The following is a 15243-nucleotide window of genomic DNA, read 5'->3' on the forward strand; positions in this document are numbered from 1 at the left end:
ATCACTTTAAGTCTGGAACAAGTGAATGCATTTCTTTGAGTCTAAATATTTAAATCAGTGAACAATTGATTGGTGCATTTTGGATAAAAGGTATTGGAGAGAAACATATTCTGTAAAGCATTTTCACTTTACTATATTTTTTTTTAATTAGCTAGAGTTAAGAGTTCATATAACAAATCCTTTTGTAGTGAAGGCAAAATATGTTTTGTTAATAGTAAGTTAAAATGTTCTGGGTGTGGTAGCTTTGTAAATTTCTTTAACGTGAAAAAAAAAACTTATTTTAATTTGAATCTGAACATGGCTTAGCAGAAGCCAAACAGCAATTTTATCTTTCTATGCATATATAAACAATATAATATGTAATATTAACATATTTAGTAGTACTAAAAGCCTAAAGCTGTAAAAATCTGAAATATTTAAGAATTTAAACAGCTTAAATATATGTAGCATATCATTTTCCTGGACCACACACCTTGTCTACTTCTCTGTTGTCATTTGGCTCACCTTATCTAATGACAGCTTTTGGCTGTTTTGTCAATCTAATGTAGATTACAAGAGACAAGCCTTTTATTTGTGTATTTTTTCATCCCTTGACACCTGGGCTATTAAATAAATGTTTGTTTATGTAGAAAAAAATCCTTTATTAATAGTGCAACTGGGCAAGCCTGAGGGAAATCTATGACCATATTTTTAAAAGGATACATGCATGTAGAATAAGCACTGGGGGAAGGGCAAGCTTAATCTCCCTCTCCTGGGGCCATTTTCCTAATTCCTATTCTCCTGAAGCTGCTGTTTGCCCTGGGACAAAACATATAAGCACTTGTATGTTTTGTCCCATGGACAAGCAGCAACTTCAGAAAAGGATGGGGCAATTTAGCTTGGAAAAATTGTATAAGAAAAAGAGTTAATGCCCCTTTCTTCAGCCGTGATCCAAATTGCTTCCCTGTGGTTGCCCTTGCCATTTTGAAAACCCATGGAGAGATAACTCATGAGTCCTACTGTCTAGTCTGACTATACAGTAGTACCTCGGGTTATAGACACTTCAGGTTACAGACTCTGTTAACCCAGAAATAGTACCTCAGGTTAAGAATTTTGCTTCAGGATGAGAACAGAAATTGTGTGGCGACGGCAGCAGGAGGCCCCATTAGCTAAAGTGGTACCTCAGGTTAAGAACAGTTTCAGGTTAAGAACGGACCTCCAGAACGAATTAAGTTCTTAACCCAAGGTACCACTGTAACATGTAAATGAGCATACTATAGTGGTAACTTCATTTACTGATAAGCTCTATGCTAGGAAGCACTTATCTCTTCTGAGATGTGCTCTGTACTACCCACATATACTTTGTGGCAAGCTGGGGTTTTCCTGGACTTCTAAGTGGAACAGATAGTTACAGACCTCTGTTATGACTTGCTCGCTTTTTATTAAAAAATCCTATGCTAATATTGGCCAGTAGTGTTTCTGCAATAACAAGAGAGAAAAGTTTCCTTTCTCCTTTTGACTGCCTGACGTAAGAATTTCCTCTCTTCTGCTGCCTGCTGTACTCTGCTCTGTAGTTTTTCCTGAGCTTCCCAAACAGATTTGGGGATGGTGGGGGGCATACAGGGAAGAAAGTGGGGGAGTCCCGTTATGCTACTAGGACTAGTGCAGCTTAGTTGAATCTGGCCCAAAGTCCTGTGGCTCAAGCGCACAAATCCATTTATATGATATTGGATGTCACCTATTGTTTTTACAATAAAGCTTCCACTTAGGTACCACTAAAGTATCAGTCATATGCATTTTTATTGTTTTGGGAGGCATTGTGGCTGAAAAGTGGTTAAATTAAAACCAACAACCGTAAAGGCAACAACATGGTAAATTATTTTTAAAGCAGCAATAACAATTAATAATTAATTAATTAATAATTTTACATTTGGATGAGTATATTCCAAACTATTGCTGTGTACACACTCCATGGAATTTTCCCACTAGGACCTGGGGATGATTCAAAAGTTTGTATATCTGGAGCCACTTTAAGGATTTTCTAGCACAGAGGGTCCGCCAAACTAGAAATTAATGTTGTACTGTGTGGGAATGTATTAATATGTGGTCCCTGAAGTGTTGTTTTAAAAAAAGACTAGGCTGGTTTTCCTTTGCATTGTAAAGTTTCCTTTGAGTTCTACCACTTCATATTTCTGGAAGAAGCTCACATGACTGAATGAACTTCCATTAAATGAAAATACATGCACATAGAAAACTTGCATACCAATAGGGGCTCTTTTAATGTGGATTTGCGAGGGCGATCTAGGAAGATACAGAAGTAGCATTGTATATAGCAAAATCATAAAGTTATATCATAACACTTTTTGACTCTGGTAGGATAATAGGGTGAAGTCTGCTGGAGTAAAGCTCATTGATGTGGGTTTTCCAGAAAAAAACCTGAATTAGGGTAATCTGCATAAGTTAATTTGCATGGGAAATTTTTCAGTTTGGCATTGGAACCTTTTCTGAGGGTGATTTAATGCAGCATGTTTATTGTACATGTGTTTAGTAAACGTTAAAAGCAATGAAACTGCCAAGCTTGCTTAATATGGCATTTGCGGTTGGCATCCATTCATAATTGCTAATGAATAGGTATTAGCAGAAAAATAAAGCACTGGAAAGTTTTCTGCCCTACATCACTGGTAAAGTTGGTAAGTTGTTTGACTGTTTGGTTTTTTGGGACCCCCAGCACTGGCAGGAAATGTGCAAAGCAGGGTTTTTGTTTTGGTTTTGTTCATCTGTTTCTGGACTGCATTTACTGCTGCTTTCCATACAAGGAGAGGAGAGCTTCAGGATATTCCTTGAAAGACCAACCCCAATTGATTTGCAACCACTGGTCTTGAGGCCAAGACTTCTAAGTGGGGTGGGGGAGATAAATTTCTGGGCTGACGTGACTGTTATTATTTATTAAATTTATATACTGCCCTTCAGGGGACGCAGGTGGCGCTGTGGGTTAAAGCCTCAGCGCCTAGGGCTTGCTGATCGAAAGGTCGGCGGTTCGAATCCCTGCGGCGGGGTGCGCTCCCGCTGCTCGGTCCCAGCGCCTGCCAACCTAGCAGTTCGAAAGCACCTCTGGGTGCAAGTAGATAAATAGGGACCGCTTACCAGCGGGAAGGTAAACGGCGTTTCCGTGTGCGGCTCTGGCTCGCCAGAGCAGCGACTTTCCCCCTCCCGAACCCGCCAGTTCCCGCCTCTTCTCTCCAGAGCCCTGAGGGGAGCCGCTCGAGTTGGGTGAGGCGACTTTCCGACTCCCTTTGTGAGGCAGGCGGCGGCGGCGGCTCGCTCCCTTTTTGCCGTGTGGCTCCTCGGGCGCTTTCGCGAGGCTGCCGTTTCCTCACGGCTTCTTCCCTTACCTGGAAATACACGCACAGCTTCCCACGGTTCTAATACCGCCCAGGACATCAACAGGGGGCGGGGGGGGGCGACCCCTGTACGTGCTTCTTCGAAATGTTGTTGGGCTCCCAACTTTCGTCAGCCCAGCCCGGTGGTCAAGGGATGAAGAGAGTCGTGGTCCCCCAGCGTAGAGGGCCACAAGGGCCCCACAATTGCCTTGTTGTAGCACCAAGTGGGACGCAGGTGGCGCTGTGGGTTAAAGCCTCAGCGCCTAGGGCTTGCCGATCGAAAGGTCGGCGGTTCGAATCCCTGCGGCGGGGTGCGCTCCCGCTGCTCGGTCCCAGCGCCTGCCAACCTAGCAGTTCGAAAGCACCTCCGGGTGCAAGTAGATAAATAGGGACCGCTTACCAGCGGGAAGGTAAACGGCGTTTCCGTGTGCGGCTCTGGCTTGCCAGAGCAGCGATGTCACGCTGGCCACGTGACCCGGAAGTGTCTCCGGACAGCGCTGGCCCCTGGCCTCTTAAGTGAGATGGGCGCACAACCCCAGAGTCTGTCAAGACTGGCCCGTACGGGCAGGGGTACCTTTACCTTTACCTTTTATACTGCCCTTCATCACAAGAACCCAGGGCAGTTCACAGAATAAAAACAAGGTAAAAACACAAGTAAACAGAAAAAATCCCCAATAACCACCCTTCCCAGAAACACATTTAAAAGGCTGTAGAATATTAATCAGCCAAAGGCTTGGTTGGAGAGTAACATTTTTGACTGGCGCCTACAAATATAAAATGAAGGTGCCAGGTGTACCTCCCTGGGGAAAGCATTCCACAAATGGGAAGACACTACAGAAAAGGCCCATGCTTGCGTTGCCACCCTCTGGACCTCACATGGAAGAGGCACATGAAGAAGGGCCTCAGATGATGAATGCAGAGTCTGGGACTGTTTGTATGGGCAGAGACTATCCTTGAGGTCCTGATCCATTTAAGGATTTTTAGGTTAAAACCAGCACTTTGAATTGGGCCTGGAAACTAATTGGCAGTCAGTGCAGTTGGGCCAGGTTCGGTGTAATATTTTCAAACCGTCTTCCCCAGTGCTGCTGAGTTCTGCACCAGCTGAAGCTTCCAAACCATCTTCAGAGGCAGCCCTACATATAATGTGTTGCAGTAATCAAACCTAGAGGTCACTAGAGCGTTAGGCTATCCATGTCCAGATAGGGGCACAGCTGGGCCAAAAGCCAAAGCTGATGGAAGGCACTCCACGCCACTGAGGCCACCTGTGCCTCAAGCTACACCAGATGAGTGAAGAATACTCCCAAGCTATGTACCCACTCCTTCAGAGGAATTGTAACCCCATCAAGAGCAGGCAACCTCCCATCCATTTGGTCTAGGGAACCTCTAACAGTGCCTCAGTTTTATCTGGATTGAGTTTCAGTTTGTTTTCCATCTTTTTGGTTTTTCTGGAGTGTTTGTACTTTGTGTTAGACTAATGAGGCAGATTGGGGATACTGTTGGTGTACTGCCCACTCTACTGCCCAACCGTCTCCCTACCTGAGCTGACACATATGATATCTGACATTGCATTAAGAGGTCCTAAGACTGTTAATGTCAACCATCACACAGAGGGGCTGTTTGGGACTTCATGGTCACCTTGACAACCATGGAGCTGTCTAAACATGTTATTGGGTCATTTACCCAGGCACTCTGAGGTCCTTCTCTGGATCCCTCTTCTGAGGGAGACTTGGAGGGTGTTAATAAGGGAGAGGGCCTTTTCAGTTGTTGTCTCCTACCTATGGAATGTCCTACCCAGTGAGGTCTAATGCCTTTGTTGACATATTTTCAGTGCCGGGTAAATACTTAGCTTTTTTCACAGACTTCTGATGGCCTGGGATGATTTTGGCCTACTGTTAGTGTGCTGCCAAAGCTTCTTATGGCTGTTATGAGGTGTGAGTGTAATGAATTGTAGGTGATGTTTGAAAATGTTAATGTTTTATATGATTTTGAAACAAGATGCTGTATATTTATATTTTTAAAGGTAGGTTGCTTGGAGACCTTTTAGTTAACAAGTGACTTAACTAACAAGTCTAATATTTCTGTTCCATGAATTAACAGTTCATAAAATCACTGCCTAATGTAGTGTAGTCTGGTGAATAGGTGGACGTTTCCCACTAGAGTTTGTGAGGATTTAAAAAAGAGAAGAGTGGCAGTCAGTTCCATAAAGGCATTCTTATGAATATTTTTAGCTCTAGCGTTAAAGTCTCTCTGTGTGGAAGGATAACAGCATGCGTCAGGTAACAGGTGGTCTGGCTGTGCTTCCTCTCCCTTCAGTGAATATCATGATAAAAGAGTGGGCCCTGCTGGGCTACTGCAGTAAAAGTCTTGAGAAGACAGAAATAAAAGGTCACTGGGCCATGCAGCTTCTAACTATTTCATTTAAAATTTTGTACTTAATATGCGAAAGTTTGAAAATTTGAATAGACTTTCTGTATCTCTGGAAAGAAGTGTGACCAGAATAAATTAATTAGATTGTAAACTACTCATTTCAGAGAATTAACAACATTCTAGCTGTCATGTGTAGAAAAACCGAATCCTGTGTCTGGTCTATTAGTCAACCACGCTTCGTTTAATCCAGGCTGGCATGCTGATGAAAAATCTGAATCCAGACTAGTGCCATAAAGGTGGACCTATGCTGATAGAAAGGTGGCAAAACCTGCCCCAGTTCAGACCATTCAGGCCAGAGGCTAGGATAGGGTTAGCCCCCATTCCAAACAACTCCTTGAATACAACCTTTGTCTATTTTCTACATATGTGGGTGGCTTCCATTCACTAGTGTGCGGAAAGCAAAGTGCTAGACTTGGGAAACCATTGTGGACCCAGCCTGCCTTCCCTCACTAATACTGGGTGAGCTGACCCTCAGTGACAGGGATTCTGCAGGAAGCTGCCGGGTCACTGTGTGTGTGGACTGCCCTGATAGTCACTGTGCTCCCACGCTGGAGAACTGCACTACAGCAGCCAGACCATCCTTTCACACAGCCAGTCAAACCTGCCTTAATGGCAGGCATTTTCTTGTTATAAAATATTGATCAATTTATGGATATTTCCATAATATCAGTGACATTTGATCATATATATCTGATATTTGATCAGTTTGTGGATATTTCCGTACTATGACATGATTCAAAGTAGTGAAAAAGTGTTGTTCTTTTGTAGCAAATAAGTCTTGTGTTTCTTATGGTTGCCAAGAAATGAAAGAGCAACCCAGACGTTATTTAAATTGCATTTAAAGATGCATTAAAAAAATATCCAGTGTTTTTATTCTTTCTTCTGAGGACAGAAGGAGACGAGATGCACTGTGGGTATTGATACTTTTAATTTCCATTCCTACTGGGAACTCGGTTTTCTGCAGTTATGGTGTACATTACTTCACTCTTATCTTTTTTTCTTCCCTATAGGCCATGTGTTTATACAGCGGGGTCTCCAATAAACAACAGGGCCCTTTTTCCATGCCAAGAACCGCCTGTTGCCATGTCAACATGGCAAGCTACAGTCCGAGCAGATGCATGCTTTGTTGTTTTAATGAGTGGTGAAAATGTAGCGGAACCAACAGGATCTGAAGAAGGTACAGCATGTATTTGCCATCTGAATGTATGCTACAAAATGACATTTAATAAGTGTTTTATATCAGAACAGAGCTTCTGCCACATACAGTAGTCCTTTAAAATTCCCAGGCTCTCCTTTTTAATTAACCTTGCTTTGACTCCGCCTCTTTCTGGTGCCCATTGCATTCTACCTTCTTTTACATGTCTCATTCCTTTATTGGTCTGTTTCTTCTGGTTATGCCTTCATTCCTGGTTAGTCCCTTTCTCTCTTTGCAAAGTCCTGGACTTTCAGGAGTTAGTAATTTTGTAGATGTCACAAACGCATTACTATCCTTTTACTTAGCTGAAGAGACTAATGACAATAATATCTTCACGTATCAGAACAACTCATAAGATATTGAAATCCTGATATAAAATGTTTGTGACTGTGTTTACTTGTGATATTGGAATGATGTTCTTACATCGTGGATGAAATCAGAGTGATATATTAATTAATAATATAGTGATCAGACTATTTATATTATTTCATTTCATAATTTTTCAGTACTGCTTGATTGTAAGAATAAGCCTCAAAGTGGTTTACAGAAAGTATTGGTGTAGAACTGGGGAGATGTAGGTTTGAATCCTCACCACTAAAGCTCACTGGGTAACTTGGGACACTCATGGTCTTTCAGCCTAACCTACCTAAAAGGGTTACTGCAAGGATAAATTGGGGAAGGAACCATGAAAAAAATGTGCCAAATAAATGTGCAAATGTGCAAAATATTCTTATACAGTGCTACCTTGGGTAGCACTTCAGGGGTACGCTTCAGGTTACATATGCTTCAGGTTACAGACTCCGCTAACCCAGAAATAGTACCTCGGGTTAAGAACTTTGCTTCAGGATGAGAACAGAAATCGTGCTCGGCAGCAGGAGGCCCCATTAGCTAAAGTGGTGCGTCAGGTTAAGAACGGACCTCCGGAACGAATTAAGTACTTAACCCAAGGTACCACTGTAGTGGATACTGCACTGGGCCTGCCTAAAGACATTTTTTTTTGTTGGGTTGGCAGATCTTTGGACTGAAATATATTTTGAAATATATTTTGTTTTAGCAAATCTTTTAGAAATGTGCAAGGCTCATTTCTGCTTTTCCATTTTGGTGTAGGCATTGAACCAGTTTGCCTGACTTTAAAATTCAATCCAAATGCCTTGATCATTGCTGCGGGGAGGGTGATGGTTAGGCTATAGTGGACCAGCTATCTGCTGGCATCTTTAGGCTTCCACTGGAGTGGGGTAGGGGCTCCAGCAGCTGTGCAGGCACCCAATACAGCTGTGGAAAGCTCAATGTATGGAACATTACTGCTGACAATATTGCCAGTGGTAGCCACCATAGGGCATTAAAACAAAAGTTATGGGTAAAGCCAACCATGGGTCCATCAGATCCTAATCTGCTCTTTCTCCCAGAGATGGAATAGCCTGGATCTGGCACAGAAAAAAAATCATCACCTGCACCTTCTGTCCTGGTTTTCAACCACTCTACTCTTTCTCACTGCTCACAGGCCAGATTTATTGCTTTATTAGTTTTAACCAACTGAAACCCAGATGCATGTTACAAACAGAAGTAGGGAGATGCAATCCTCTGTTTGTTGCTCGGAAGCTACCTAGAAGTCTTAGAGTGCAATTTCCTGACTATTAGTTATAGTTTATTTCTGTGCTGATTTTGAACTGAAAATTCTCCAAATATGGCTCCCAAAAGTTAATACAAATGCAAATTTCAAACAATTAAATGCAACTTTAAAAAATAAAAAGATGGCAATAATATTCTTTAGAAAAGCAAAACTAGAGTTGCAGAGGATTCTAGTTTGCTCTGCATTTTTGAATGAAGCTTCCTGTTTTGCCCTCCTCAGATTCGTGTATGGATCAAAATATAGATCTGTGGATTAAGTTGCATAATCAACAAAATGAACCATGCAAATGTGCCATACTTATGAGGTAGTGCAAGGGCTGCCCCTTCCTTTTAATGTTTTTTTAAATTTTAAACTGCTTAGAACAACTCCGGGGCTGCATGGTTAAAAGTCTCATATGATATTGTCCCAGGAAGTGACTGTGTATCATAATGTACAGCCCCTTTCTGTGGAACTGTACTTGGGTAGCAAGGGGAGAAGCAATTTGCCAGGAAGGGACTGTAGATTATGTTGTACATTCACTTCCTGGGAACATTTTAAAAAGAAAAATCTTAGTGCATGGCCATGGAGCTGCTTTACGCAGCTTTGAATGTTGAAGACAAAGGCAAACCTTGGACCATCTCATGAGTACTGTTTGTCTGTGTAAAAATGGGATGAAATGGGGCTTCTTTTTTAAACAAAATGAGCACAAGATGGGAATACAGTGATTTGACCATTCCTAAACAAAAACAACAGTGCACTCCAAGATGCATATTGTGGGCCTTCTCACAATAACAATTTCTGCTTGGGCAGAATGTGTCATGTCAGTTGTATAAGATTTATGTGTGGATTTTATTCATTCATTCATTTTATTTGTATGCTACTTTCCCACACAAAAACCATGCTCAAAGTGGCTTATTTGCAATAATTTCTAGAAGGCTTTTCAATATACAAAGGACTTAGCTAGATTGGTAAATAAAAAGCGTTTTATATGCGTTTCATATGTGATATAACACTGTGACACTAGATGGCACTGTGGAGTGCCATCTTTCCCTAGTGGATTTCTCTGTATGAGTTTACAACACATTTAACTGAATCACTTCTCTGGCATGTCTAGATCTAGCCTATGTGCTTAACTGTTCTTATCCTGATTATACGCATGCTACTCAGAAGTAAATCTCACTAAGTTCATTTTGGACATTTTCCACATACAGTGGTGCCTCGCAAGACGAAATTAATCCGTTCCGCGAGTCTCTTCGTCTAGCGGTTTTTTCGTCTTGCGAAGCAAGCCCATTGACGGCTTAGCGGCTTAGCGCTATTAGCGGCTTTTAGTGGCTTATCGGCTTAGCGGATAAGCAGATAAGCGGCTTAGCGGTTTAGAAAAAGGGGGGGAGGAAAAAAACCCCCGCAGGAACTCGCAAGACATTTTCGTCTTGCGAAGCAAGCCCATAGGAAATTCGTTTTGCGAAGCACCTCCAAAACGTAAAACCCTTTCGTCTAGCGGGTTTTCTGTCTTGCGAGGCATTCGTCTTGCGGGGCACCACTGTATAGGTGTTTATAACTGGAATCCTAGAACCTTCCTCAAACTCTTTAAGATCTATGGTGACAATGTATGTGAATGATTTCTGTAACTGAAATCATGTTTATGAAATGCTACATATTTTAGCAGTTTAACCAATTCTGACATTATGTTGCTAATAATTTGGTTAAAAAATGTTCTGTGCAAATCAGTGCTAATTTCAGTGTCAGATTAATATAATATTTTAGTGGATTTTTTTAAAAAAAAGAAAATGTAAAATCTTTTTCAATATTATTCTGAAGGCAGGGAGCAGCAATCCAAACTTAAACCAAAGTCAGCAATATCATTAATTGAAGGGGATGATACATGGCGGGTAAACATATACAAGAACCATTGAATTAAATCAAATCTATTTCAATGTGTTTTCGATGAGAATAAGTGATGTAAAATATATTATGATCAATCCTAAAACAATTTAAATTGCAATAATATACTTAGATTGTTATTTTCACATATAGCACTATTGTTCCAAATGTATAAATAATGTTGCTTCAAATAATATATTTCTGCATAGCTTGTGAACAGATTGGAATCTTCCACCAGTTATTTACATGCGAAGTTTTGTTTAAAACATGCTGTAGGAACTGCAGGAAACTTGAGTCACAGTTCAAAGTCTTGCCAGTGTTTCTGCATACCAGTTGGACCATTTCAGTGCCACATGGAAATTTGCATTGCTTCCATGAATATTTCTTTCATTTCCACCCTAGGTGGTGCTGTGTCCAAGGGAGCCACACAAGGGCACACTATTGAGACAATAGCACCAAAAATACTAGAGGAAGATGAGAATTTAACATTAAGGGCAGAAAGGCAATGAAAAGAGAAAAGCTGCATCAGGAACAGAGAAGAAGACAATCAAGTTAAGTTAGTTAATTTTTTGAAAGTTCAGTGAGTTCTTTGAAACAATAAAAGGAGGAATAATAAGAATCAAAATGAGAGATTAATGAGACTGCAAAAGAAAATAGACAAATGACTGAATCCTTTGTAGTTACAGGAAATATCGTGCACAATAGGAATACAACATAGGTATGTGAACATAGTTTCAGAATTTCTAGCTGTGGTGAGGACTACAGCTGCTACAATCCACGAATCCTGTAGAACCTTGATAATAATAAAATATAGCTTGGATCATAGCAAGGCTTCTGTAAATGGAAGGGCTGGGTTCACAAGAGGACTTCGTTCATGAAGGGATCGAGATCCAGTGAAGGATCACACTGCTTGAAGGGTAGGGAAAGTGTCAGTTTTTACTGACTTCCCCTTGTGCCTCTTCTCATGCTGTCCTTCAGACTCCCCCAATCCTGCAGAGCAAATTTTCCAGTGGCACAGGGGGCTGAAGGGAGAGAGGGAATTAGGAAGGGTTACACCCACCCTTTCATTGAGGGGAGAATCACATGAATCAAGGTTTGCTCAGGGCACTCCTACTAGGGTGAACAAACTCACGATCCCAGTCTCTGTGTCAATAGGAATGGTCCTAAATCGTAGTTATCATTTCATAACTTTAAAGTGTTCACAACAGTTCATATGCATTTTCTTAGTAATCCTTACTGAGATGAACATTAAGATAATTAAGCAACAATTATCCCCATACAGTGGTACCTCGGGTTAAGAACTTCATTCGTTCTGGAGGTCCGTTCTTAACCTGAAACTGTTCTTAACCTGAGGTACCACTTTAGCTAATGGGGCCTCCCGCTGCTGCCATGCGATTTCTGTTCTCATCCTGAAGCAAAGTTCTTAACCCAAGATACTGTTTCTGGGTTCTTCTGTAACCTGAAGCGTCTGTAACCTGAAGTGTCTGTAACCTGAGGTACCACAGTATTTCAGAAGAAAAATTGACGGTGAGAAATAGTGACTTACCCAAGAGTCAAACTCGGCATGATGGGAGAATCCACATTTATTTATCAATTTATACCTAGAATTAGGGGAATCTGTCTCTTATATGCAGCAAATGTTGTGCACACATGTGAATATAGGGACATTTCTCCATTTTACGTCTGTCTACTTTGGCCCTAAGGCAGCCTAGTAATTTATAATAGATGAACAATTTGAACCAGGGACTTCCTGGTTCACAGCTCTGTCTCTAAGCCACAATGATAGAGTAGTGCATAGCAGATGTGGTGGTGGTATGCAGTATGTAAGCAGCTTTTCTCTGGAATCTCTTCGTGAGGAGAGAGAAAAAGATAAAAAGAGAAACAGCTGTTTTATGAAACTTCACATGTTGCAATTTCACTCCTGATTAATGTTGCTGGTGCTGCCTGCAACCTAGGTGTTGCATTCTATTTTACTGTTTTCATTACACTGTAGTGCAGGATTGGTAAATATATCCTGTTCTTTTAAAACTGTTTGCAAAGCTGTGTACTTAAACCACTGTTTAAGTACTAAACCCCCTGTTTGTGTATCCCTATTTTTTGTTTTCTTTATACTGTTTTCTCCCTTGTCATCTTTTTTGTTTGGGATCATTGACTCTCAGTTTGGATGATTTTTCTTCAATTATTATCTCTCATATAATTTCTGTTTACTGTTTGACTTGAAAATTGCCACTGTGGCCACTTCCAGGCAACCCACCGAGCATTCATCATGATTTGTTTGTATGGAGATTAGATTACACTGGCTATTTAATGAGGGTTTATTCTTATTTGTTTGTGGAGAGGTTAGATGACATTGTTTTATTCCAATTTCTAGGACATTTTCTCATCACATTCCTTTTCTCAAGAAGTCAAATCTTTTTGAGAAATGATTTTGTTTTGCTAGACCTCTTAATCAATTACAATTACCAGTAAGTGCTTGAATCCTGCCCCAAAATATTGACAGTCTGGAAGCACCCAGTGTTTATTTTGTAGAATTTGAGGGAAGTATGAATGAGGGAAGATATGGTAAAGCAAAATGCTTTTAGTCTTGGGACCTGTGTGTTGAAGCTGTTGAAGTTCAGTTGAAACGAATTCACATGTGCACGTATAAGTTGCTTGCACAATATACTGATTGTGTTTGAAAATCACTGTGTGATTTGAAACCCCTGTCTGTAGTGTTGGTTGGATCTGTGATAGCTGCTTCAGATGTGCAAGTCTTCATTTGGTATTTCAGTCATCGTGGTCATGCATTTGTCAACTAGGACATCAGGCTTCAAGGACAACAGAGCTGACCTGTCAGCATTCAGAGACTGAGAACTACTTTGGTTCCTCCCAGTTTACTGGATCTCAAGATTAAGGAAAAACCCATGCTCCCTTTCATCTGTTATGTACAAAGACAAGTTTCAAAGAGCAATTGGTTAGCTGGCCAGATCCAGTTCCCCATACCTGAGATAGATGATGCTTGAGAAATAGGTACACCTGATGTTTAAAATTCAACCGTACTATAGAAAGGAAGCTATTAGAGAGTTCTTCTTGATTCAGCCCTTACTATCAAATTGAGTGTATTGGATTATTTCTACAGAACCAAAGCTATTAAAATGGAAACAGGTCTGATTGTGGAGATGTGAACGCTACTGTGACACTTTTGCCTAATATTTTCATGAAGTGAAAGGATAGTAGAAAAAATAACTTCTATGTAGTCATAAAGTATGATCTTTTAAAAACAGTATGGTTGAATAATAAAATAACAACAAGAAATCTAACCTTCAGGCTTGGTGGGAAGTCGAATCAGAGAACAATGTGTTGGATTTAGCAGCTCAAGTGCCAATGCAGAGCGTAACTTGTGCTCTTTTTTTCATAGGTGTATTAAATTGGTTTTATTATGTGACCATGCCAATGCCAGCATCTACATTCACTATTGCTGCAGGATGCTGGGCAGAAGTTAAAAGAAAAACTTGCGCAACTGATGTTCAGAGGAATGATGGGCTCTTTCCACTGTTGTCAAAGGCGGATGTCAGGTCGGTGATTACAGTTGAAAAATATGTACTTTAGAGAGCATTCCATTTTTTTTCTGTTATACAAGAAAATGAGTCATCATAGTCAAGGAACAATAGCAGAACATGTTTAATCAAAGCAAAGGGAAACCATATAAGAGAAATTACTCCAATGGGCAAGGATGAGCAAAGGCATGTTGCTTACGTTGAAAAAAGAGAGAGCATTCTTTGAGTAATAGAATTTGTTTCTACATGGATTCGCTGAAGTATGTGAAAAGTGAACCCCTAAACTATGAACTATTCTTTTGTCTTCATTATAATCCATTATAATCTTGTTTTTAAATCACTTAAGTTGCTTTTGTTCAAAACAAAACACTACAGTTAACCTCTGTATGGTTGCAAATGTTCTATTTGCATTCATAATACTAAGGAGGTGCTCCTTAAGTGGGCATCCTTTAGTTCAGTAGCAGTCTACTCTCTGAGACTCTAACTCTGGATTTTTTAAAATTCACAGAGAAGCAGTACCATGTCTTTCTACCCATGTTTTCCATCCTTTTTCCAATTCAGCTATGTCTTACGTATCCTGTTTCTAATAGTTGCTGTTTGTTCACATATTTGTAGTATGATAGGCTCACAGACAAACATATTGCAGTTGTGATACATTTGTTTTTAATGTTTTTGAGTCTGTAACAGATCATCAATTTCATGGCAAGATTTTGTTCAAAGGATTTTGAAATACATTGCTTTTAATATGTTCTGACTGTATACTATTCAAGATTAGAAACATCATTCAGAACATCTTCACGCAATAAGAATTTATTATCCAATATTCTACAGATGATAAACAGGTTAAGAGTCAGGAGTGAGCTCTGCACTCTTTCCTTTCTCATGTCTGCTTTAGCTATGCCTTACTGTTCTAATTGCATCAATGCTGACCAGAATTCCCATCTTAACAACAGCTTTAAATGGATTTGTGAACCCTGGTTAAGATGGTTTATGTTTAGCGTATTCATGTTCTCTTCAGAGCATGGAGGTACTGGCAATAATAAAGAAGAACCACCCTCCTTTTCTGATAAATGAGCAATTTGAGTGCTGTTAAAGTTGTAAATATGGAATGGAAAAATGTGTAGTTTAAATTCTGTAGCCCTGGAACAGAAGTACATCATAATTTTTACCCATAGGGTAGATCTTAAAAAAACTAGAAGTTATGTTTGGACTGAAGAAGAACAATCCTAGAAACAG

General features: G+C 40.4%; 1 protein-coding gene across 10 annotated transcripts in view; it reads left to right on the top strand.

The window, feature by feature from the left end:
- Positions 1 to 15243, top strand: part of AOPEP (aminopeptidase O (putative)) — a 182519-nt gene that overhangs the window by 7926 nt on the left and 159350 nt on the right. For all 10 annotated transcript variants that reach the window (XM_079996065.1, XM_079996063.1, XM_079996069.1 and 7 more), the window contains 2 exons: positions 6797 to 6963; positions 13869 to 14025. In XM_079996065.1, the coding sequence (XP_079852191.1) occupies positions 6797 to 6963; positions 13869 to 14025 (324 nt within the window). The remainder of the gene's footprint in view (positions 1 to 6796; positions 6964 to 13868; positions 14026 to 15243) is intronic.

The sequence above is a fragment of the Podarcis cretensis genome, assembly GCF_951804945.1.
Source record: "Podarcis cretensis genome assembly, chromosome: 11".
Classification (NCBI taxonomy): Eukaryota; Metazoa; Chordata; class Lepidosauria; order Squamata; family Lacertidae; genus Podarcis; species Podarcis cretensis.